The following is a 24,574-nucleotide window of genomic DNA, read 5'->3' on the forward strand; positions in this document are numbered from 1 at the left end:
TGTATATAAACGCTATACTGCAACAAAGTTCTGAATTCAGGTATTACAACATGAATATGTGCTTTAATAACCATTCTTTACTGTAAGACTTTATCCACATTTCGTATTCTTTTCTTCATCTTTAGGATTCCTCTTCCTTTGCTGGGACATCTACTATTGCAGGTGTTCCCCCCAGGATTGCTGCAGCATCTGGTGAGCAAGGTACTGCAGTCAAGGTCCAGCTGCCCCTCAACATGTAAGTTTTCAGTTGACCCTCAGACTTGTAATCTTCCCAGACAGTGTATGAGTATGTAAACTAAATATTCTGGCATTCTATATATATTAAAAAAATAACAAATGTAGCTTTTTTTTATTCACTTTTATTGTTAATTTGCATAAAAACTAGTGAACAAGGAATCATTGAAAAAAAAGTCTGTATCTTTGCTGTCTTTCTTGCTGCTTTAATAAAGGTCCTGTGGTAGAAATGTAGGTAAAATCAACTTCTTATGATAAATGCCGATGTTTTAGGAGCTGACGGGACTGTAGCTCAGCAGTAAGATTCCTCTGTGTTAGTGCCCGAACCCCTCTCTTATGTTCTCAAGCAGAGCTTTCTCTGTCAGATTTTACCACATATTTGTTGTGTTTTTAAGTTGAGATCACCACACTCGTTACACTAATACAAACCCAAACCCAAGGCCTCAGCTGTCAACAGAAATTTCAAACATGGTATAATATTTTAAAGCTGGCCCACACTGATTGTACACAGCAACGCTGTGTCTGAGAATCCTCAATGCTGTAACAGCATGTGATGGAAACTCGTTTCACAAAAAACTGGGATTCAATACACTGCATCATTGTTTTACATCGTATCAGGGTTCAGATTGTGTGGGATCTAGATACCAGAGCCTCATAGCACTGCAATGCAGCCACTGGTCTAATCAATTATCTCAGTACAGTATTCGATGTATCAATCTTTTCATATAGATGATGGTATCTCAGTGTGAGCGTCCTCATGTAGCCTGTTGGTTTGCCACACAGATACCTGGCCCTATATGCCTACAAGCCTCAGAAGACAGATGAGCTGGAACTGCGCAAGGGTGAGATGTACCGCGTCACTGAGAAGTGTCAGGACGGCTGGTTCAAGGGCACCTCTCTGCGGACCGGCATGTCAGGAGTGTTTCCTGGCAACTACGTGACTCCAGTGTCCAGGTGTGTTTCCAAGATTCCAAGGATAGGCAGTACTTGTGCATTTATCTTCCTGTCTCTTTCTATCTATGTATGTTTGCATTTTGTCATCTCTGCTGGGTTAAAGGGAAGGTTGGTAAACCTGAATCTAAAGAAAAATAAAAGTTAGGTGGTGTGTTTGGGAGGCATTTGATTGAAGTCGCTGGAACAGGACCTCTGGGAACAGATGGAAATATATAAAAATAGAAATGAGGAAGCCTTTTTTAACACAGGGAATTATAAATGTGGGAAAGAGTGCTGGAAGATAAATGGGGGCATTTTCCAGGGACTAATTTGCTATAAGAACATAACAACATAAGAAAATGTAGAAACCAGAGGAGACTATTCAGCCCATCTAAAACTCGTCCGGTTCCTACTACCTTTAAGAGACTATAAGAAAAACCTTTTTAAAAAGTTAAGTAAACATCATTTTGGCACAAGTTTTTCTTAGCGTCCAGTCAACTGCAGGGACTTTCTACATGTTAATAATATGTATTTCCTTACCTGTTAATTATCAATTTATAATGGGATTTTGTGACATATTGATCATAGATCATAATTTGCCATTCTTACTATTCCACTATTTCAGCCTCCTTTGCAACTGTGTTATGTGTAAGTTAGTAAACTGAAAATCTATATACAAAATTAGAGTGTGCTAAAATTAAAGCTGCACACTGTAAGTTTTTTTTTTTGTATTTCAGATGGCTGTATCGCATCAAGTTCAGGGTCTGCTATTTATTATATATACAATATGACCGCATTTTAATTTTGCTGTATTGGGAAAGATTTTGACCCAGTCGTAATATTTATCGGAGTAAAACTAAAGACACTTCTTAGTCTAGTTGCAGAAAGAGCTTACAGTAGTTGGAAATAGGCTGATGTTTCACTCAGATACATCAACATGTTTTTTTTTTTTATAGTCTTCCTGGTAGCCTGGCCTGTCCAGTCCAAAAGAACAAGCTGCTAGTTGGCAGACATGGCTCACATTGAAGTGTGCTGCTGTTCCCAGAAAATGTAATTCCACTTAATTTCCATTCCTCCAAAGCTGAAGATGGTCAGCCTTTTAGAAATGACACGGACCAACGAACAATATGCACAAATTAAAACCTGCTGTCATAAATCAGCAGGTGATATTTTAATCACCTTAAGGCCACTTTTCATGATAGCAACTGAGTAGCTCAAATTGTGCTGTCACAAAGTGATTAAAATGTATGGACCAGCTTTAATAGCCCCACTTTGACTCATTAACATAATGCTGGTTAGTGCTATTAAAAAAAAAAAAAGGTGCTGCAACCAGTGGGAATTGGACATAAATTGGTTTCTTAAAGTGAATGAAGGCTGTGATATTCTCTGCCAGTCATTGAATTATGTCTAAGGACTATGAATGTACAGCATACCGTACTGTGCTGGTGGTGTGTCTACCATAAAGACACAGTAACTGGCCACTTCATTAAGCTTTTCCTTATGACATTTTACATAGAAGGTTATAAAACACACTGGATCAGATTTCATGTTTGTATTGTATTTTCTTTTTTTTTCTCCTAGTGAGTTATTTTTAAGACATATTCAGTTAAAGATAAAACAGGCACTTTCCTCAAAGGTTTATGCAGTAATACTAAAACAAGCTCATAAAATTAAATGACAGAGGTTTTGAAGACACTGAGAAAGACCTATAGCATACTTGCCAACATTTGGAAACTGTTCAGCGGGACGCTCGTCCCCTGGTGGGGGGGGGGGGGGGGCGGTATACGGATCATACACATGGGAGGGGTCATACGCAAAAAACACTCATATAATAATAGACGTATTCCCTCAACTCAACACCATACAACCAGCATGACAGTAAACATAGACACAATGAAGCGTTCTTACCTTTGCATACCGGTAATTTAGTAATCAGCAGATGTGTCAGCCGCACGAAGAGCACAGCTTGTGGTTTTCACTGATTCTGCTGTGCAGAATAAATACATTTTTTTCTATGTGTAAATATCAGGACTTCCTATGCATCGGGACGCGGGACATTTGCCAGGAAATCGGGACTGTCCCGACCATATAGGGACTGTTGGCATGTGTGCTATAGTCGATGCATTTGTCATGTAGTTTAATGAGTTTCTTTTAATATTGCTACATGAACCATCAAAACACAATAAAACAGAAAACAGGGTCCAACATTTTCCCAGCTCCTAACAGACTCAGACAAATTCAGCCCCTGTTCTCAAACGCAAACTGCATTTTGTAACTTGAGGAGTCAAAATTTTGTGTTTCTAACAGTGACGGGGGACAAACACAAAAGTTCAGCCAAACCCTTAAACAAGATCTAAACCCCCAAATCTGGAATGGTGTATCCTAACATACAAGCTTTCACTTTAAAGTTTTTAAGTTACCACTAACAGATTGAAAAATTGATTGAAGGGTAGCTGTGCCTGGAAAGAATTCCTCAACTTTGATGCAATGTGGAAAACAAATTTACTGCAGTGACTGTTGCTGAGAGCTTCAAAGGGTTAACATAAGTAGTACTTTTATTAGAAATGCATTTGTAAATAAAATAGGAACCAGGTGATTCTGTCCACAGTCCAATTATAACAAATTAAAAGCCCTGGAAAGGTCACAACTCCATCATGCAAATGCAGCTATTTAAAGAGTAAATGAAGTCTGTTACCTAGAAAAGAAAATGTGAGCAGATGAAGATTATTAGTGCTGTCAAAATGTGGTAATAAAGTCATCCATTTACAACAAATTGTTATTAAAAGGGATTATGGAAAGCTGTACGTAGTCCCAACATTGTACATTACATAAGAATTCACTGAGTTTGTCATGTGTGCAGAACATAAAACACACATTTTAAGCTTAATAACAATTCCTTAGTGTGTGTTTTTCTAATTGTATAATAATATAACATGCTGTGTCTAGGATATTGCATAGGAGATGTCATTGTGTACAGCTTGAACAGCCAGAACTGCTTATCTTCACCCAGTCTACTGTACTCAAGATGACATTCCTTCTAAGATGTAAGCTGTAGTGCAGTATACTGTTGCATGTCTCCTTGCCTTTTTAAAGGGGTAATACTTAGCCAAGCGTGTAACAGTTTTCATATCTAAACCTGTCTTTTTTTTAGCCAACTTACGAGATTAATCAAAAAGCCTTTGAATCCCTGTTTGGAAGTGTTTACATGAAATAGGTCCTAATACAAGATGTACATTGTTTTATTTTTTTTAATCCAATCATCTGAAATATAGAGAAAGCTGTTGCAAGTATTACAAACAAAAGGAAATGGCATGTGATGTTTATACATATGGGTAATCATTAATAATGCATGGGCTAGTCTAGTCCCTGGGGCACAGCATATAAAAGAGAGATGAGATGATAAGATACTTTTCCATGGCACTGAGGTAAGAACTGCTATAGGATCCAATCCAGGAAACTGCTCTATCATGGGATAGACCTTATTAATTGTTAGTTTTATTCCTTATATCAATTCATCATGAACAGCTTTGCCAAGGAATCCTTGGAGGCATTCTTGAGGACAGTTTATTGACTTGGATATATTGATGACATTATAAAACAAGAATATCAAAATCTATCAACGCAGGCGGTGGAAAATGAATTGCCAAATTGTCTATCAGCCAGAAGCTATTTATGTTCAAGAAGCGAACATGCTTTCCAATTAGAATTTTTTATAGGTCAGGCAGAAATAGTGTGTGTCGCAATTTTCCTTTTTAAAAAAAAAGAGGGGATATTTGCATTTTACCAGGTTGTGAGAAACCGTGTTCATTACGTTCTAAGTTCATCTTGACAGATTCAGGAAATAATGGAAACATCAAGCAAGTACTTGTCTTAATGATCACAGCCCACATCTTCTTTTTACTTCACATTGAAAACCACACAATAAAGATACCAAGCCAGAAATGTAATTTAGGGGTTTGTAGGTAGTCATTAGTTTTATTTAGAATTGCAACTGGTGATTTTTCCATTCATATATATATATATATATATATATATATATATATATATATATATATATATATATATATATATATATATATATTGATAATTATGATTTGGAGAAGCTGGCCAGTGAGTTTTGATAACCTCGAAAAGTATTATTTTAAGTAATTCTGTTCTTCAATCATACAATTTTTTTCTTACCTGTTTTGTTTTTTATTTATAATAAAACTGTATTGTTTCCTTGAACCAATCACAAAGCTCTGTTTGTATAATAACAGTTTTAAAAATGTTTTTTTTTTTTTCCCCAGTTGAAAGTGTGCACCTCTTTGTAAAAAGGCAGCACTTACACACTTACAACTAGTCATTACATTAAATAGCTTATTAATTTGTTTTCTGTAGTTTTGTAATTCCTATGATAGAAACAGTGCTCAGGCGCAAAATCTGTGAAAAGTGGGCCATTATTGGAATACACTTCCACTCTGATTGTTTGTTTGTTTTTTCTTTCCCCTACAGGGCACCATTTGCTGTGGGACAGTCCCGAACTGGTCTTCCCATTTCTTCTCAACCGGTCAAGGGGGTCCCGACCTCCCCCCAGCCTGGAAGCTCTTCCAGCCCTGTCCTCCTGAACGCTGTGGCCAGGCCTGTTGCCCCCCTGGCTGCCCCCTCCACCTCCCCACAGCTGCAGCCCGCCTCCATGCAGTTCAAGAACTGCCTGCGGATCTCAGGCCAGCAGACAGTCAACCAGGCCCGCAGTGCAATGCAACTGGGTGAGTCCTGACAGCTGTGGCAGCACCTTCCCAATGACCCAGGGCCATTGTAACTTTGTATTATTTATTTTCTGAATGATTCTGCCTCACTTCATCTTACTGATGCCAATGTGAATGTAAACCAATTTTTTTTCTGCCTTTGAATTTATATTTTTCTGCAATGCTTTGTTTTTAGGTTTTGGTGTCATCTTTAATGTCATGGGGAAAGCCAATAGACATGCCGAGTCGTTTTCTCAGCGGTGGGCCAGCATCTAGTTTTAAGCGGTGACCACATGGCCATAATTTAACATTTTGTGTGCCTTGTGTAGTAACATTATTCCATCCAGGTATTGTTTTTAGGGCTGCAACTTCAGTTTGATGAAGTAAGCGAACACCCTTGAACTGCCGTTATTTGTCTCAGACTATTTTGAACTTTGCATCTTGTGCGCATTCATCCTTTTTTTTTTAGTGTTGCTGTTAAAAGCAATGTTTTCTTTTGTGTTGGTGCACAGCACTACTGTAGGCAGCCTGCTATAGTATAATTAGTGTTCAGCGTTTTCGGTTTTTCTCTTTACATATATTAAAATAGGGATAAAATCGGTAAAAAATAGTTTTTAATTGAAACATCTGTAAAAATCGGGGAAATCTCAGTATATACACTTTACATGTGGAATATGATGTGTAGCAGTTCTGGTTTCTGATTAGGTTTAATGTCCCTGGCATGTCTGATGAAGCACAATCTGTGCAAGTCGAAGCCACATTTTCCCAAGTTAACTGGTACTTTGCGAACGTTTGGGCAGTCGCTGTGCTGACGGAAATAGTATCTACAGAAGGTATGTACATGACATCAGCACAAAACAAGTCAGGTTTATTCGCTTTGAAATCATCAAAATAAAATAAAATTGACAGAACTGGCTGGTGCAAGCCATCGGAAAATGCGTCAAAAATCACACTGGACATTTCCATCAATGCATTCCATGTAAGTTTACCAACTAAAGCATCACCATTTTCTGTCAAATATTTACGATTAAGTATGCGCTGGTCTGAATACAGACTTGCGCTGTTCGGAGACTGCCTTCCAGGAAATCTGGAGGAAGTTGGAGGCTCGCTCCACAAGCAGCTGAACCAAGCTCGAGGGCGCTGGAACCTCAGGCTATGAGGCAAGCTCAGAGTTGGGGGCCATTACCTGGGTCAGGTCTGGGTCTTGAGTCTCTCCCCGTAGGAAGGACTCCTCGTTCCAGGAAGCCGCTATAGAAAGAGCGTCCTGTTCCTCCTCACTCATCACCATGTCCTGCTCATCACCACGTCCTGCTCATCCGGAGCGACCCCTCGAGGGGGATCTAGAGTGGTTGCGGGAGGAATCGGCTGTAGCCTGCGCGCAAGGTATACTGTGCGCTGGGCTTGAGGTTTGGCGGAGGTGGGGAGACCTGAGACCCCGAGGCTGAAGACGGCTCTACCAGGCTAGCCGCAAGGGTCTCGCCTGTGAATTGCACCATTCTAATGTGCAAGGTTTTTTTCAAACTTTCACTTTTGAAAACGGGTTAGGAATGTTTTGTGTCAGCCCTGTCTCTAAAATGTTTTTGCCATTTCTTTAAAGTGACATTCATTGTCACCAAGCCCTGTATTCTCTCCCATTTTATTGACTACTAAAACAAACCGAGTTAAACCCCAGCATCCAATAAAACTAAAAGCTGTCTGTTTTTCAGTTTGACAAAGCAGCCTCCGTAGTTTCAAACCTTACTGTACCACTGGGGAGCTTAGAAACAGACTTTTCCTGAGTCTTCCTTACAATATATAGTCACTCTTCCACTTATTTTGCAGAACACCTTATTGTAATAAACCCTAAATATTCTTATGATCCAACACTTGAGACTGCTGTGACTTTATTCCCTTAATTAAGTGGACACAGGGTTCAGAAAAAAGGCGTAGGGGTGGTTAGAAAGTGGTCGGAAATGGCAAATTAGTGACACTTTTTGATCACAGGAGCAGCAAATAATATTTCATAGGACTACTGTTTCTATGGATTCCTGGGGAATTTTGGCACATTGTGGGGCTTGTTTAAGGTAAAATAATGGAGTTTGCTGGAAAACCTAACTTTGTATAAATTATTTATTTGCACATGGATACAGAATGAAACAAGTCGCATGGAATTATTATTGTACATTATCTGCTTACAGTACCTTAGTCTAAAATCAACTGACAGTAACTGTTACACACATCTACCCTTTACACAAAACAGCGTTTCAGGACAGAACAAGTCAAAATAATGAAAAGATGAATTCCTTTTCTGTCACTTTATTTTCTTCTGTGGTATTAAACAGGATTCAACTGACTGATTCCTGGCACCTGGTTTGTAGGCAAGTGTAGATTTGCACTGCATCTAACACCGTCTGTTTTCTTTTTCCACAACAGTGCATGCTGCGGCTGAGACACAGGAGAGGCCTACAGCTACTGTGCCTCCTCTCAGAACTCAGAGCTCGCCCTCACGCTCCCCGGCGACTGTGATTCGGCCCCACTCCATGGTGTCCCCTCAACACATCCACCAGCCACCTGTCCCAGGTACCCCAGGGTCTCCGTGTGTCCGGCCCACCTTTCCTCTCACCTCAGCCGCTGCTGCCATTACCCCTCCCAACGTGAACGCTGCCAACCTGAACGGAGAGGCAGGCAGTGGAGCACCCCATCCCTCCTTGCCCTCCCACCCCACCAGCACTGCGCCAAGCCTGCCTAAAGCAGAAGAAAAGAAACCAGAGAAGGTAACCTTTCAAGAATCCACCCATAACAATCTTGGGATATGCTGTACCTTTATGCTGGCAGTCGCTATTTAAAAGATGCCTTTTTTCATGTTATTCAGTTGTACAGTAAATTATCACATTGGATTTCTGAGCACTAATTAGATGCATTTGGTCTGCTTGTCAGGTATTTCACAATTTCGATAAAATACCAAAAATTGCTTTAGTGAGAAATGGAGTATGTTTTTACCTTATGAATACCTATAACAACCTACTGAGAATACTAAATCTGGAGTAAGTTAACCAATTAGAAATATTATAACTACTTTTAGCGTAACAACCTTATTTTGCCCTCAGTGCTTAACACCTCACAATTAGGGCTTAGAACACACGTTTCTCACACATAAATATAAAACAGTGAGTGTAGGAACATTTGCTACAGTACCTACTGTAGATGCTGTTGCCTTTTGTTTTATGAAGTTATTGATAAACATCAGCTAACGACACATTCCACATGTGCTATAAATCAACACTTCATCCAAAAGGCAGTTCTTTTAAGTGTGTCATTTTACAACAAATGATTTTAAGGTTATCTCCAGACTAGTATGAATTATTGAGACTACTAAAGATTCCACTCCAAATAGACTGTGTAACACCTGCACATTTCGAGGTAAGAATCTGCACCTCCTGTTTGAATATCCCCTATATTCTTACTCTATAGGGGCCTCACTTCTCAGTTTACTTTTTTTAGTGGTAAATTATTGCATAGTACTGCTGAGACCATCTTCAGGTTTTCAGACACTTCACAAACAATGTGCCCCCATAAACTTGAAGTCTACACATTCTCATCATCCCTGCTACAGTAGTGTTGTGAGTTTGCAGCAGTTACACTTGAATAAACTTCAACTCTTTTAACACAATATAATCATAGAGAAATATCATTTCTTAACACGCAACTCAAATCCCTTTTTGCCAGAATTATAATATTTTCTGTATTGTACTGAAAAATGAATAAAAAATAAGTTTTTCGTAGAATTCTCTTCCTGAGACTTTGCTAGTTAGCCTGAAATGTTGAAAGTGTAACGCCCTTGCAGTTAAAATGTGTATATTTGACAGCACTACCCTTCCACAAGTACTGGCATGTTTTCAAAATGTTTACTCCAGTCTTTATTTAACATCTTTTCATCTTACAAAAATTGAACCTAGCAACTAAAAAATATAATATGTTTAAGCACTTTCAATGTGTTTCTTTCCAATTAAAAATAAATAAATAAATAAATAAATAATAATAATAATAATAATAATAATAATAATAATAATAATAATAATAATAATAATAATAATAATAATAATAACAGGAGTTAATTAGTGACTGTAGAAAGCATAAATGTGCTCCCTTGTGTCCAAATGTAGTCCCAGAATAACCAAGGGGGTGGGACTGATGGTATATAAGGCGACATAGCGAGGTGATCTGTTCCTTTGTTTATGGTTAAGATGAACCGGAAGGAATGCTGTGAATTACCACAAGTGTTTTGTTTGTTTTGTCGTGTCTAAAAATCTACTTGTTTCTTATTATTAGACGGCTAACACAATCCGGAGCTGTCGCTTAAGGCCAGCATTAAACCCGGACCCTGCACCATTGTACACAGATAAATTGTATTACACCACAAGCACTATAGCACTCACTCTGGACTTTGTGTCTTTGTGTGTGTTATACTGTGTTATTTATGAACTGTGTCTTATTATTTCGGGACTGCAACCTTTTGTTTTGGAACAGTGCAATACACATTGCTGTGTATTGCCTAGGATTATTTTTTGTGGTCACCAGACCAGAAATACAAAAATAAAACCCGCTTGGATCGTGAACTTTGTCGTCTGTTTTCTGTTTCATAATCACATCACCACTACACCTGTGCACTGCAAACCACTTTGCCAAAAAAAAAAAAAAACAGCGACATTTTCAACAATAACTTAGCAAAGGAAATGCTTGCTGTATGAATCATCATGCTGTACACTGTGGGGTTTTTCTTTGCGACTCTATAGCTAACATGGTTGTAAAGACAGGAGACTTGCAGTTTGTTTTTGCTAGGACTTGTCACAATGACCCCGATTTTTTGCTGACAAACGATTAGTTACAAACTGTAGCAGGTTCTAAGTAGGCAATTCTTTTTTTTTTATAGAAGCTGTCAGCAGGCAGTATAATAGACTTAAAAATCAACCTTGCCTTTTACATATAGGAACAGCCCAATTATTTCTGCTTTTGTGAGTCATCACCAAAAGCTGTAGGTCAAATACATTCCTGTTTCCCTTGGCTTTTTACCAAAAATCCACTTTGCAAATGTTAACAGATAGAGCCCCTTGGCCACAATACTATGATTTTTTTTTCTGTTGCATTTAGAGGCTTGTCATTTATAAAGACATTGAGCTATTGGATTTTCACAGCCCAATGCACAGTAATTGTGGACTGGTTTTCTCAAATGTGGAGGTCATGGGTTATTACTGGAGATTGCAAGCTGTAGGAAAAAAGAATGTTATGTTGGCTATAAAGCGGTTATTTAAAAGATCCAGTTAGCACATCTGGCATGCTTAAAATAATGCATGGGACAATATTTTAAACTGATATAACCATTACTATGTAGCATTATTGAGCCTGCTAACACAAATGAATCTAAAAGGCTGTTTTCCTCTAAGGCTTCAGTATACGTGTTAAACTACAATACAGGGATAAATTATTTTCAAGCAGACTTGTCCATGCTAGTTTAAGCTACAGCAGTTTCCTATTGTTGAGTCAGTGAAAAGCTGAATGGATTGAGAGTGAACTTGTCTCCTCTTTTGCCACGTTGGACATACAATCATAGCATTCTTAGTCCCTTCACAGGATTGTAAAAAGGGCTATAATAAACATTGTTTACATCTCTCTATACACTTAGAGTATTGTTTCTTTCCACTGTAAATATATAAAGTATAAAGGGTAACCTTTTATAAATCAGGTTGGTCATTAAAATGTAATTATGTATGAACTGACATACGATTTCTTAATTAGATTCTGCCCTATAAAATTAAATTTACATCTGATGTGCCAACTGGTGTGCTGACAAGGTATGAGCCTCAATGGCCGAAGGGCCTCTTCTCCTTCTCAGCATTTATTATGTTCTTCTGTTCATGTGTGTAGTAAACATCATCTCATGGGGAACTTGTACATATAAAATTCTTAACTGTAAATCTAATGGATTGTCTCAGCTATTCAGCCTCTGAGTTGAACATGAATTATTGTTCGGAAGAGGCCTTCTAAAGCTAACGGGGCTTTCATTTCTTGAAACTAGCTGTAATGGCTGTGGTGCCTTTGTTTGTAGCACTGTAATGTGTAAAAAAGTATAAGAAAAAGTGCTTGACATTACTCCCTTTCCTTCAGCCCTTATCCAGCAGGTCACTGTGTTAGATATTAATATTGATGCTTAATTGATAACAAACACTTAGGGTATAACTTTATGATTCAATTGGCTTATTTAAATGCAATTATATATCTTGTAGGTTTTAAACAATTCAGTCTCCATGCACACTGTTTTGGATTGAAAGCTTTCTAATTTAGTTCCTTGATCCTAAAGATTTCCAGTATCAGATTATTTTTATCTTATCTAAAACTGCTGCAACACCCCCCCCCCTCCCCTTTAGAAATGATAGCAGCTCACATAGAACCTTCAGAAAAAGATAAGTGTGTTTCAAGTTTTTAATATTGCTGTATTTTATATTTATGCGCAGAAGGAGAAGAAAGGAGGACTACTGAAGCTCTTGTCAGGAGCATCTGCAAAAAAGAAGTCCCGCTCCTCGCCTTCTGTCTCTCCCACCCACGAACCCCAAACACAGGCAGCAGCAAAGGCACCTATACAGGGGGCCATGGGTCCTGAGGTGTCGTCAGTGTTGAATCATGGGAGAGCAGGCTCCTGTCCCATCGAGAGCGAGATGCAGGGAGCCATGGGAATAGAGCCCCTGCACAAGAAGTCTGGCTCTTTGGATTTGAATTTCTCAGTCTCGCCTCCTGCCAGACAGCCATGCTCTTCAATGGTGGCCCTCCGTCCAGAACCCAAGCCCCTCTCGAGAGAAAGGTAGGATACTACTATCTGATCTGTGTAATTCAATATCCTTTTGAGTGAGGTCTTTAAAGGATTAACTCTGGTCTATTTTTCACACCTGTTTATCAAAAGAAGAACACCTGTTAACATCAAAACATTAAGTTCCAAAAAGCTAAGTAATATGCTTAAGAGATAACTACAAGGTGCATCAAGTGTATTAGGAGAAAATAGTAGGTTTGTTACACTAATGAGAGAGAGACTGTTGTCTCCAAGTGCACTAGATGTGTCCTCTAGGTATTTGACAAGGGCTTTGGTCTTTCCAAATGAAAGTCAGTGGCAAAGAGGTTATACTTGTCTTAAATGAGACATGGGATCTGTTTTTTTGGCAGTAGTAAGATATTTCTGTGAATCAGGACCTGATTGTCCAGCCAGTATTTTTCAGATCGGAGTTATCAATGAAGAAGTAGGAATGATTAGGAAGTGAGCTAGAAAGATCCACTTTCAGTAGTTCCAGGATGTTCTGAACAATTTAGAAGTGGGTTCCTTATAAAATAATATGATGCTAGCATCCCTTTTTAAATATTCATTTAACTGGTTTCTGCCTTGTTAAATAATTTAACTTCAGTACTGAATTTAAATAATTAAATATTCATTAGAAGAGACTTGTGCATGGTGTTTCAACCAATGAGCTTCTAGATTTTTTTAAAATGATTTGATGATATACATTATCACACATACATATTTATTTATCTACATGCTCATTTGTATGCACTTTGTGAATATATGATTTGGCCCCATTATTTTCAGTCTGCTTGCGTGATGTTAACAAGAGGATAATTTAAAGCTGAGCTCTCATTTTACTTATAATTAAAGTTTTTGTTGTTGTTGTTGTTGTTGCTGGCATATTTCAATTCACTTTGTCAAGCACCCAAGGAGGGGAGCATGAATTAGTTTGCAAATGATACTACTTATAAAATCTCATATCTTGCAGACTTAGCATTCAAATAATTAATTGATACAATATATATATATATATATATATATATATATATATATATATATATATGGCTAAAAACTTAATAACTTAATTTACTTGGTTACGGTTAGCGGGTATCCCTGGGTGAAATAGAAGGTCATCTCAGCTGAATTTTCCACTGTAAATAATTAATGGCTATATTTATTTAGATTAATGCAGGCTTTCATTACAAGATTTGTGATGCTGGTGTGTCAACTGTTGTTTCCAATCTAATTTAGCAAACAAATTGCAAATCTTTGAGTGGAATGGGCCGCCATTTAAATTGACTGTTCTCCCTGTTGCTGCTCGAGGGCAGAAATATTAGAAATAAATTGAATGTAATGTTCTGTTCCAGGACATTGTTAACTAAGGAGTGTTTTCATTATGTATAATAGAGTATTTCATTTAAAAGTGCCCTCAGCTTGTCTCACACTATACATTTTCATTTTGTTTTACTCAGCCCTGGTATGAAATGTATTCATATAGTGACAGGGTGTGAGAACTAAAACATACTGTATGGCTTTTTAACAAAGATTTATCAGCGTAGTAATTCACAGTAATTCATTGATAATTATGATTAATGCCTTTATGCATGCAGAAATAAAAGTGAAAGCACAGCTTTCCTTACCTGTCTCAAGACTTGCTGCAGGGAGAGACCAAAAGGACATTCTTATTATTTATTATTATTAGTTAAACTGAAATTGTTTTTTCTGTCCGACTTTCACACTCCATAACTCACAAACTGCTGTAGGTTATGAAGGTCATTGTCACACTGACAGACTAAGGCACATTCAGGGAAACCTTTGACACCAAGACGATTCTCTGTTTTCAGTTTTCTTATGATAGGTGTTGAACCGGTTATCCGATTTGGATACAATTTTGTCAAATTAAATAATTATTTATGGACTTGGTTCCTTTTGCATTTTAAATAAGTATGTGAATTGAAAGTAGGTCAAAATAGCCTCAAAGGCTAGTGATGTCTGTATGAATGATGGTATACTTTGCAACAATCTTGATATTTATTGGATGAATGATTGGCGGACATCTTGGTGAAGGGACATCCTGTAACCAAGATAGCCATCGTTTGCACAGCCACATGGTTGTTGATTGTTTGATTGTTGGATTGAATGATTTGTTGTTCAACTGAGAGTGAATGGTTGAATGCAGAATGTGGCCAGGTGGTGGTTGATTAAATGGTTAATTGTCAATCATTCCCTGGCCACATGGTATAAAAGTAGAACAAAGAGGTTTGTTTGTGGAGGATGTGAAGAAGAGACAAGTGAGAGGGAGAAGGGGAGAAGGGGAGAAGGGGAGAAAAAGTGAAGGACGTAGAGAAAGAGAGCACTGGGATAGCAGAGCTTGGGTGTTTTGGGTTTGTTTATTTGAGTTCTGTAGTGTTTGTTTAAACCTTTATTTTGTTCCAGTGTTTTGTTGATTTGTTATTTGATTATTAAAAGTGTGCAAAAAGCACTTAGACTGCAGTTCTGTGTCTGGGTCGCCACAGCCTCTAAATTCACCCACTTTCAATCTAATTGTGAATGCCTTCCTTGGCTTGAAACAAAGTTATTCAGTGAATGATTGACTGTATGCTGATGGTGGCTGAAGAACACTATCACTGTTACAAATGAGAATAAATGAGATTTCTACACAGAGAACGTCAGAGGCTGTCAGTCTGGGTTTCTTTGCAGCTGGCTGTTTTATTAAACAGATATGCATACAGTAATCGTAACAGAAACATTATTTCTCATTGTCTAAACAATTGTCAAATAATTTTCATTTAGTTTTAAAGAAGGTTACTATATGTTCTACCATTGAGTGTTTTATAGTAATACACAGATACAGAAAAAAAATCTCCAGGCCCAACAGACCAGATTATAAATCATGTATATATTGTAAACAATAGAAGTTTGTAATAGACGTTTGACAGCAATAATCATTCACTGACACTGTACTTACTGGAAATTTCGTCATCCACCAGCTCCTCCACAGTTTCACTATAAGAGATGCTATGCCTCCTTGCCAAAAATAAACATTCATGAATTTCCAAACCATGTCACTGTGGCACCCTCTGGGTAAGATGTATTAAGTGTTATGCCTCTGTCCAACTTTGCTTGAATGTCTCATATTACATAGTTCAAAAGGAAACTCACTTTACTTATTTTCAGGTCCATAATTTATAACCCAGCAATGGACTTGGAGTTGCCCATTTGATCAGAGAAGAAGTATGAAAGTTGTGAGACTTAAATATGCAGACAGGATTACGATGCAACTCCATTTTTTCAGGTGTGTGCTGTTGGCAAGCAGCAGATAAAAAGAAACAGACCGTAATTATAAACACATTTTGATTTGTCTAAGAGCTAGACCTTATTCTGAGAAAGTCTGCTCTGTTCAGGTTCTGGAAAGGAGAACTGCTGACAGAGAATTGAAGAGTCTGTGCTGATGAATAGATAAGGGAACTCTGGATCTCTGCCCTTTATTCCCATCGGTGATGAAAATGTGCACTACTCAGAAATAACTTGACTGGCGATGCCTGTGGAATTAATAAAGAATAATTATGTGAGGCAGCTCCTGTCAGCTTACTAAATAGGTACAGGCACATACTGAATGTGTACAGATGTACAGATTGGCCCTTGGCAAGGCAACCAACATCCATTCGCTAATTCCTAATAGTTTTTTGTGGGATTCCATTTGTAATGCTGTGAAGCTCTCTCGATCCCTAATCTTGATTCAGAGTTACTGTTACTGGGCATCTGTAGGGATTCATAAAATAAGAGGTGGGAGTCTCTCTGCTGCAAGCTTGATGGCTTGTATATCTCAGCAGAAAAATCTATTAAAAAAACATTAAAAGATAGTGAATCTCTAGAAGCCAGTCAAAACACATACAGTATGAAGAAAAAGGAATGCCTTCTGCATATAGCACTTATTTAAGTGATGAATACAATTATTAAAGGCAATTTTCAATCCAGGAACAAAGCTGTCATACTGGTAGTATTTGCGATGTCCTTCCCCAGCCTGACTGTATTATAGATCCCCCTCTCTTCTGATCATTCAGAACCATGGATGCACTGATTCTTTGTCAGGCCGAAAATGATCAATTGATTTTTGGAGGTTTGGAACTGAGATTAATAACAGTGAGGTGCATTGTGGGTAGAGAAATGACATCATAGTAATGGTGCCCCAGACTTGGAAGGTTTTGCATTCATCAGTTATTATTTCAACAAAAGACATGTTACTCTGAAAAAAAATCAATGTCCAAAAGACTTGTTACACTACTTGTAGGCATTTATTATTGAGGGAGTAACAGACATTTATGTGTCTCCTTCGTTTTTATAATTCATTACCATTGTTTCCTTATTTTCTTAAATGATTTTGAGATCTTGGATTTGTGAACTTTGTGAAAAATGTCAAAAGTGTTTGTGATAAGTCTGGTCTCATAAAATCCTAATATTTAGTTGTACGTGTCAGATGTCTTCTGGACTTTTGCCAGTCTTACACCTGTTACCTCCAGCTGATGTTTGCAGCGGTATTATAAAGTTAGAAGTACCAGCTACCTGGTACCTTACTGGAATATTGTTCTTCTGTTCAGACAACAAAAAAGAGGCCCATGCCTTTTGGCCTAGCCAATTCTCTGCTCAGGTCGGAGACATTAATGTCAATTTGTCATTGTACATGCCTGGTACACACTGGCCCCACTGACATTGTTCCCACGAGAAGAGTATATTTGTCACAAGCACGTGGTCACATCAGTTTGCTATACTTTTATCAATTTTCCTTTAAAAACTGTGCGAAACTACATCTCTTATACAATACAAGGCACCCTACACATGACGCATTAAATTATTATAAATCACACAAATGTTTTATACACAGGATGGCATCTGTACACAGAGTAAAATGTACTGGATTTCTGGAAAATAGTTTACTGTGATCACTGGGGTAGTCGAGCCGGAATGTGGCAGAACGCTGTTCCAGTACTTTTTTCTATAGGCACAGAACCATGACTTAAGAATTAATTTAAGAATCTTTACAGATTGGTTATAAAAATGCTTACATGGCGCCCGACAGCTCTAATTTCTGTGCCTGGGCACCGTTGAAGCAATCTCTTTTTTGTGGGGAAATCAAATTAGTCTTTCCGCACATTGGCATTGAATAGGCACAAGGAACAATAAAATCGGTGTCCAATTCCCTATGTGCCACTTTTGATGGTACACTCCGAATCAGTCTATGATAAATGGTGTCCTTGTGATGTAATGAAGAGAACATTAGGAACTTCTATTATAAACTACACTACTAAGGTTTAGGAAGGCTAACAATTGTTTTTAGTAAAAATGCTGATGAAGAAGACAGCAAAAGTGCATCCTGTCTGCATACGACATGCCTTTTAAACCCTAGATAATTCTGGTCGCTCTTCTTTGCACTCTTTCTAGAGCAGCAATATTCAATTTGTAACAAGGTGACCAGGCAGAAATTGGCAGGGAAAAAAGTTTATGTTAAACTATGATTTTGTGGGGGAGGAATGTGTAGCCATGTTTTTACCATGTGTCTTTGACTTAGCAGGGGGAAGTTAATCAAGGCAGTGCTGGTGGGGTTTTTTTTTGCAACACCCCACCAGATTTTGGAAGTAGTCAGCCAAAAATTAATCACATTGTGGTTTTAAACCAGCCAAAAAAACATTCTTGCATTTAGGATTTAATACTGTATATATTTCAAAAGCATAAATAAGTGCTACACATTTATTAAAAAATGCTATAAATTATTTATTTATTATAATCTGCTTTTTTTCAGTACCAGAAACTTTTTTTTTTTTTTGTCTGATGAGATCAAATGCGGTAGGTCCAGAAAAAAATGTATTCTGAATATCATGTAAAATGTAATTGGAGGACGTGATACACTATACAGGGCATCGTGGTGATTGAAGTTCTGCACTGGTGATGACATGCATGATAAAAATAGCCACAAAATAAACAAACCACCAAAGAAACTATTTGCCCGCTAGATGCTTTCAAAACAAGCCAAATTTGGCTGGAAAACCGCCAATTTGGCAGCAATGATCAGAGGGAATAGCCTATAAAAGTCATAGACACGCGAGACACATGTATAACCTATAAATGTTACCTCAAGTTCAACATACAAATAAAACTTGAATTCGTACAATTTTTGTTTAAGAAAATGTTTATTTTAATTGACGTTCTAGTACTTTCAGATTTAAGACTACACCACTGACTGTGATTGGTTGATTTCAGACGTGATTTATAATACAGGATGTAACAGAAGGCTACTCAGAGATTTGTGTTATTATGGTATCCTTATAAAAGTTTCCCACAGTGACAGCATAACACAGTTTAATAAAGCATAGTTAAAGCATAGGTAAGCATTGTAAAGAATAGTGAGGTATGGTAAAACATGGCAAACCAGAGTAAACTATGGTAAATGTATAGTGTAACCATGGTAAAAAAAAAAACTGTACCATGCAAAAACATTTATAAGGGTGGTGCCTCGCCATGTGCAGATTCCTCTTAAATTCTCCATTCTGTTCTCTCTTCTGAACTTCTGAACATACTTGAACTTGAAGCCTCACTTACAAAGACCATTAGTTCTCTCCTCCATTGTTACCTGGCAATCCTGAATCTCTTAATTGGCTTCCCTTACTTTATAATATATTTAGCTTCATACAGAATACATCTTCAATGATGTTTCATTTTAATAAAACAGCTTAACCTCCTTTTAATTGTCTCTTTTTTATTGCAGTATTAAAGTACTGGAAGAGTTCTAACCAGTTTTTCCCCTTTTGTTTCACAGGTACCGCGTGATTGTACCCTACCCGCCTCAGAGCGAGGCGGAGATCGAGCTGAAGGAAGGAGACGTTGTGTTTGTGCACAAGAAGCGCGAGGACGGCTGGTACAAGGGCACCTTGCAGCGCAGCGGGAGGACAGGTCTCTTCCCAGGCAGCTTTGTAGAAAGCTTCTAAGAAGCTCGGCTCTCTCGTCAGCTGCAGCCGCCGCCAGGCCGCAATGTAGCACATACTTTTTTTTGTATTACTTGTTGTTTTGTAATCTTTCATGAAGATTCCAGCTGCCAGAAGGGGTCCTCCTCTCTTCAGGCGGATATGCTACCCAGCACAAAGCAACTATATGACACAAGGGAAACGAGAAACCCATTGACATTCACTGCCATTACTACTTCCAAAGAAATTTGAAAGAATATGAGCCCATGTACAAGCACACACAGCCATAGGCACACAGAGGACATAGAGAACCATCCTATGAGGAAAAAGTCTTGGAGTGACTGCACGTTTATCAAAGTGTACCTACAATAGTATGTTGAAGTAGTGCCTTCCCTCATGGAGCCACCAACCAACAAGACAGACCGACCGAGCAGGAGCAAATCATTCACATTTTTACTCAAACAAGCTACATAGATTAAGTGTCTTTTTTTTTTATTAATGTTTTGCTATATTACTGTAACTTATTTTGGAGCAGCTGCAGTGATCCCTTTTAAGTGCCCTGCGTGGGTTAACTGTTAGGAATGCCCATGCATTTGATGTGTTGTTGTACCGTAGACTAAATAGAGAAAAGTATTAATAGGCAGCAATAACAAAGATGGCCAACGAAATAGGGAGGGTTTGAGTAAAACCAACCAGCTTATTCCATTGAATTTTTTCAGTTTGTTATAAATCAGATTTAGTGCACGACAGCACATCACCCAAGATCTCAGTCTTATAAGCATGCAGAAATACTGTATTAAATGTTTGGTATTTGTTCCTGAAAAATAGCATTACTGAAAGGGTCAAATTCTTATTACTGCTCATTGTCAGCCAATATTGCATCACTGGAAACATTGACTGATTTATATCATGTCTTGCTTGAAATTATTAATTCATGTTAACTACCTTCAAATAAAACAAATCACAGCTTTTCAATAGTTTCCTAATATATTGTTAAAATATAAAAATAAAAACGTAGGTGGGTCCCTCTTGTTTACCTTTTCACTGCTCTTTTGTAACTCCTATGCTGTAAATAAAGATTGTTTGGAGGACATAAAAAAAAGCATGATCCCAGAGCAAAATCAGTGAAAAGAGTTGTTTCACAAGAGCAGTGAAAAAGAGTTGTTTCACAAGAGCAGTGAAAAGAGTTGTTTCACAAGAGCAGTGAAAAGAGTTGTTTCACAAGAGCAGTGAAAAGAGTTGTTTCACAAGAGCAGTGATAAAGAGTTGTTTCACAAGAGCAGTGAAAAGAGTTGTTTTACGAGCAGTGAAAAAGAGTTGTTTCACAAGAGCAGTGAAAAGTTGTTTCACAAGAGCAGTGAAAAGAGTTGTTTCACAAGAGCAGTGAAAAAGAGTTGTTTCACAAGAGCAGTGAAAAAGAGTTGTTTATAGGTGAATCTCCCACCTTTTCAAGCAGGACTGCATGGTGAATCTCTAGGTAATGCCCAAGTTTGGGCGTCGGGTTGAGTGTTTACTTTGACTGATTCAGTCATTTACAAGGGAGTTTGACTTCAAATATAGTGTAGAGATTTATTGAAGCAAAAATGTGGTCTGCTGCTTAGATGCTATGACTGTGAGCTTACTTTTGGGTATATTAAGCTGATCCATGCATTTCTCTGCAGTTTACTGTAGAGTACAGTTTAGCTATCTTTTTTTTTTTTTAAGAGGCTTGTCTACCTTTCAGAGTAATGGTCATGTTAAGTTGCATAGCAGAATCTGTCTTCTTGTGACACTGCAGTTAGTTGTGTTGAAAGTTGTTGATATGGGTCCAAGACTTAATTCTCAAATGTCTAATCATAGTATAGGGAATGGAAACTTACTTGAATCTTAAATGTAAAAGCATATGGTCTGTTATACAGGCCAATAACTAAGACCAAGAGGTCAGACTGAGAATTAGCAATAGTTGGGCAGAATGTTTCTTCTGCTAGCCAGGCCTGAAAAAAACAAACAAACCAAAACATTCCAAGAAAAGCACATACTTTAATAAAAAAGCACATTTATTTTAAACCCCCCAGCTTCATTAATATTATTGTAGGTGGATGTTCAGTAAGTACTGTATTTCAGGTGTTAATTATCAGTATATTATCAAAATATATGACATTATATATATATATATATATATATATATATATATATATAAACACATAACTCATTATCTGTCAATGAGCCAAGATTATTATCTTGTATTTTTACAGTTTATTTTATTTAAAACAAGATGTTTCTTTTATTTAAAACAAGACGTTTTTTTTCTTATCATGACTATTTTTTTTTACAGTATATGCACCAATTTGAAGATTATTTTAATGCATAAGTATTTATGCGTTCGCACATTGTTTCTAAACAGCATCTTTATCTGCAAGACTGTTTTGGTTGGTCATTTTCAGAATTGGAAAGAACTGAAAAGCAACTAAAACATCACTAGGAAAAGCATATCCGCCGACATTATAACTTTTCTTGTCAGTTTCAAGTGTTTCTCTCCTTTGCAAGAATAATAACATATAAGAACAGCAGCCAAAAGAATGTAGGATCCCAATGAAAATATAGCAACACTTGGAGATGCATTTACCAACTCCCCTACCAATTCCTAGTAAGTGCTATCAACCGTCAAGCCTACACACTGCCTCAGTAGAGGACAAATATTGAAATATGAGGATAGATTTATAGTCTGTTATACGAATATATAAGATATAGACATACATATCTTAATACACATAAAGCTAAATGGGCTTGCAGTGTTATGTGACTTTTGTTGAAAGCTTTTATTTTTCTTCATAAGAATTGCCAAATATTACACTGCTTTGTGCTGATAAAAGGGAGGTGTCTTAATGAAACGAATTGTGGTATGAGGCAGACTGAAATTTTTCATTTGAAAATAAAGCAATTTCGCCTTTGGGATTGTATGTTGTAAATGATAATCGTGTTGCAGTATGGGATGAACACAGTAGGGCATTAAAGTAGAGCACTGCAGCTGAGAGAACCGTGGTATTATTTCAGAGCTCTCAAAACAGACTGGCTGGAATTCATAATGTTCCACACTTGTAATAACTGAAAACTGAAAAGAGAGTGTGCAGAATAATAATAAAAATACTTCTTTAAAACAAATTTTGTGAAGACTTTTATTCCCCCTTTTTGAAAGAGACCATTTATCTTATATCCTACTTTGTTATTTTTATATACAAATTTAGTCAACATTTGGCAACAATCTTGTTATTGTTAAAATGCATTTTAACAAGAGATGCCTTTGTTTCAGAATGTTTTGACTGGTCATTTTGCACATATTATTAGTGTTTCACTGGTTATCGTACTCCAGCACGGGAGTGCCTTCAAAATAATCTATAGAGTTAAAGGCTCTCTCTGATCCACGGAAAACACAGCCAACTTGAGATTGCTACATGTTGTATGAGGTATAATTGGGAAAACTACAGTGTGGACATTGAGGAACAGAACAAAACCTCCCAGCAGGCTGGTAAACAGTTCATGAACAGTAGAAGTAATGCCCAATTTGGAGCTCTGTGTTGGAGACCATGGCTGTTCCATTTCAAAAAAATGTTTTATCATATTTCACACTGATTTGAAAAAAAAAAAATATATATATATATAAAAAAAAAAACACTTCACCTTTTACCTCTTTGAAACCCTGAAAAAAAATGTTTATACGTGTTGTATACGAGTTTACAATTGTAAATGTCTGATATTTGATCCATTATGTATTTTAACAATCAAATCCAGTTCTTACCGCCAACTTAAAATTAAAAAACAGATTTTTCACAGACCTCATTTCGCTGGATTGTTTTTGTTTGTAGTGATATTAATAAATCACCCCTGGTGGAAAACACTCTGATTGATATAGAGCAAATAGCTATGGTATTTAAATCCATAACTGTTGAAATAAAAATAAAAAACAAGGTATTTCTAGGTCTCTTCCAGATATTGTCTAATAAGGTCAAGGATAACGCTGAAAGAGTCAGCAACAGGTTAGTCTAATGTCCACTTTCAACATATACATTTGTAAGTGACAAAAAAAAAACTCAACTTGTTTCATAATTGTTTTGACCTGAAAGGTGTGGTTTACATGAGCTTTTTTCTTTATCAAAATGGTGATACAACTGTTTATTATGTATTCCTGTTAATAGTGTAAACTGTCAACATCAGCAAAAACAGATAACAAATTTGTTGTTCTTGAAGAACAAAACGCATAAAAAAAAAAATCACTATTAAATCATTAAAATCTAATGTTTCTGAGAGTTTGGATAAAAAGAAAAGTTTTTTCCTAATTAAATCGCTTTAGAGTTATGGGTCCTCAATTTATTTTAATTACGTCTATTAAAATTGCGATGATTTAAATGAAACCCTTGTTTCCCGTTGTTTTCTTTCAAGCCTCCACCTGGAAGTTTGTTTTGCTCTGACTGTGTGGTATGAACTGTAGGGTTGTCAGACAGCAGCTGGCTGTAAAGAAGCAGTGAAGCTGGCACACACATGACCAGCGGAGGCTGAGCCAAGCCAAACACTGCGTTTCTGCTAAAGCAATCTTTCCGATGATGTAGCATATCTATGACAGAGCTCCTACTGCTCTAAGCTATAAACAGCTCCACAGATCTGGTTTCGATCAGCTTAAACAGAGAGCTGGAGAAATACTTTCCGAGACTCACAGATCTGCCCATATGGGGCAGAAACACCTTGCACTGCATTCTTTAGGTGTCTGTAAAGTCACAACACAGAAAACTTTTGTACAGGTGCTATTATTTTAAATGACACCTTGGTACTAGGTTCCAGCTGTCATTGGCCCTTCTCCTACTGTATAGCATTGTAGCTACATGTTGTCAAATCTGTTGCCTTTAAAGTTTACTTCTGAAAACATTTTTAAGGTATTTGTTACTGTTTAT

At 37.3% G+C, this 24,574-nt stretch overlaps 1 protein-coding gene across 1 annotated transcript in view; it reads left to right on the forward strand.

The window, feature by feature from the left end:
• LOC117405327 (E3 ubiquitin-protein ligase SH3RF3-like) overlaps positions 1 to 22,793 on the forward strand; it is a 130,148-nt gene extending 107,355 nt beyond the window's left edge. Inside the window, exons 6-11 of the mRNA XM_034008291.3 lie at positions 126 to 235; positions 1,018 to 1,188; positions 5,662 to 5,915; positions 8,307 to 8,647; positions 12,383 to 12,726; positions 19,508 to 22,793. Coding sequence (XP_033864182.3) covers positions 126 to 235; positions 1,018 to 1,188; positions 5,662 to 5,915; positions 8,307 to 8,647; positions 12,383 to 12,726; positions 19,508 to 19,676 — 1,389 coding nt within the window. The 3' untranslated portion in view covers positions 19,677 to 22,793. The remainder of the gene's footprint in view (positions 1 to 125; positions 236 to 1,017; positions 1,189 to 5,661; positions 5,916 to 8,306; positions 8,648 to 12,382; positions 12,727 to 19,507) is intronic.
• Positions 22,794 to 24,574: the final 1,781 nt, after the last annotated feature.

Source organism: Acipenser ruthenus, chromosome 9 (assembly GCF_902713425.1).
Source record: "Acipenser ruthenus chromosome 9, fAciRut3.2 maternal haplotype, whole genome shotgun sequence".
Classification (NCBI taxonomy): Eukaryota; Metazoa; Chordata; class Actinopteri; order Acipenseriformes; family Acipenseridae; genus Acipenser; species Acipenser ruthenus.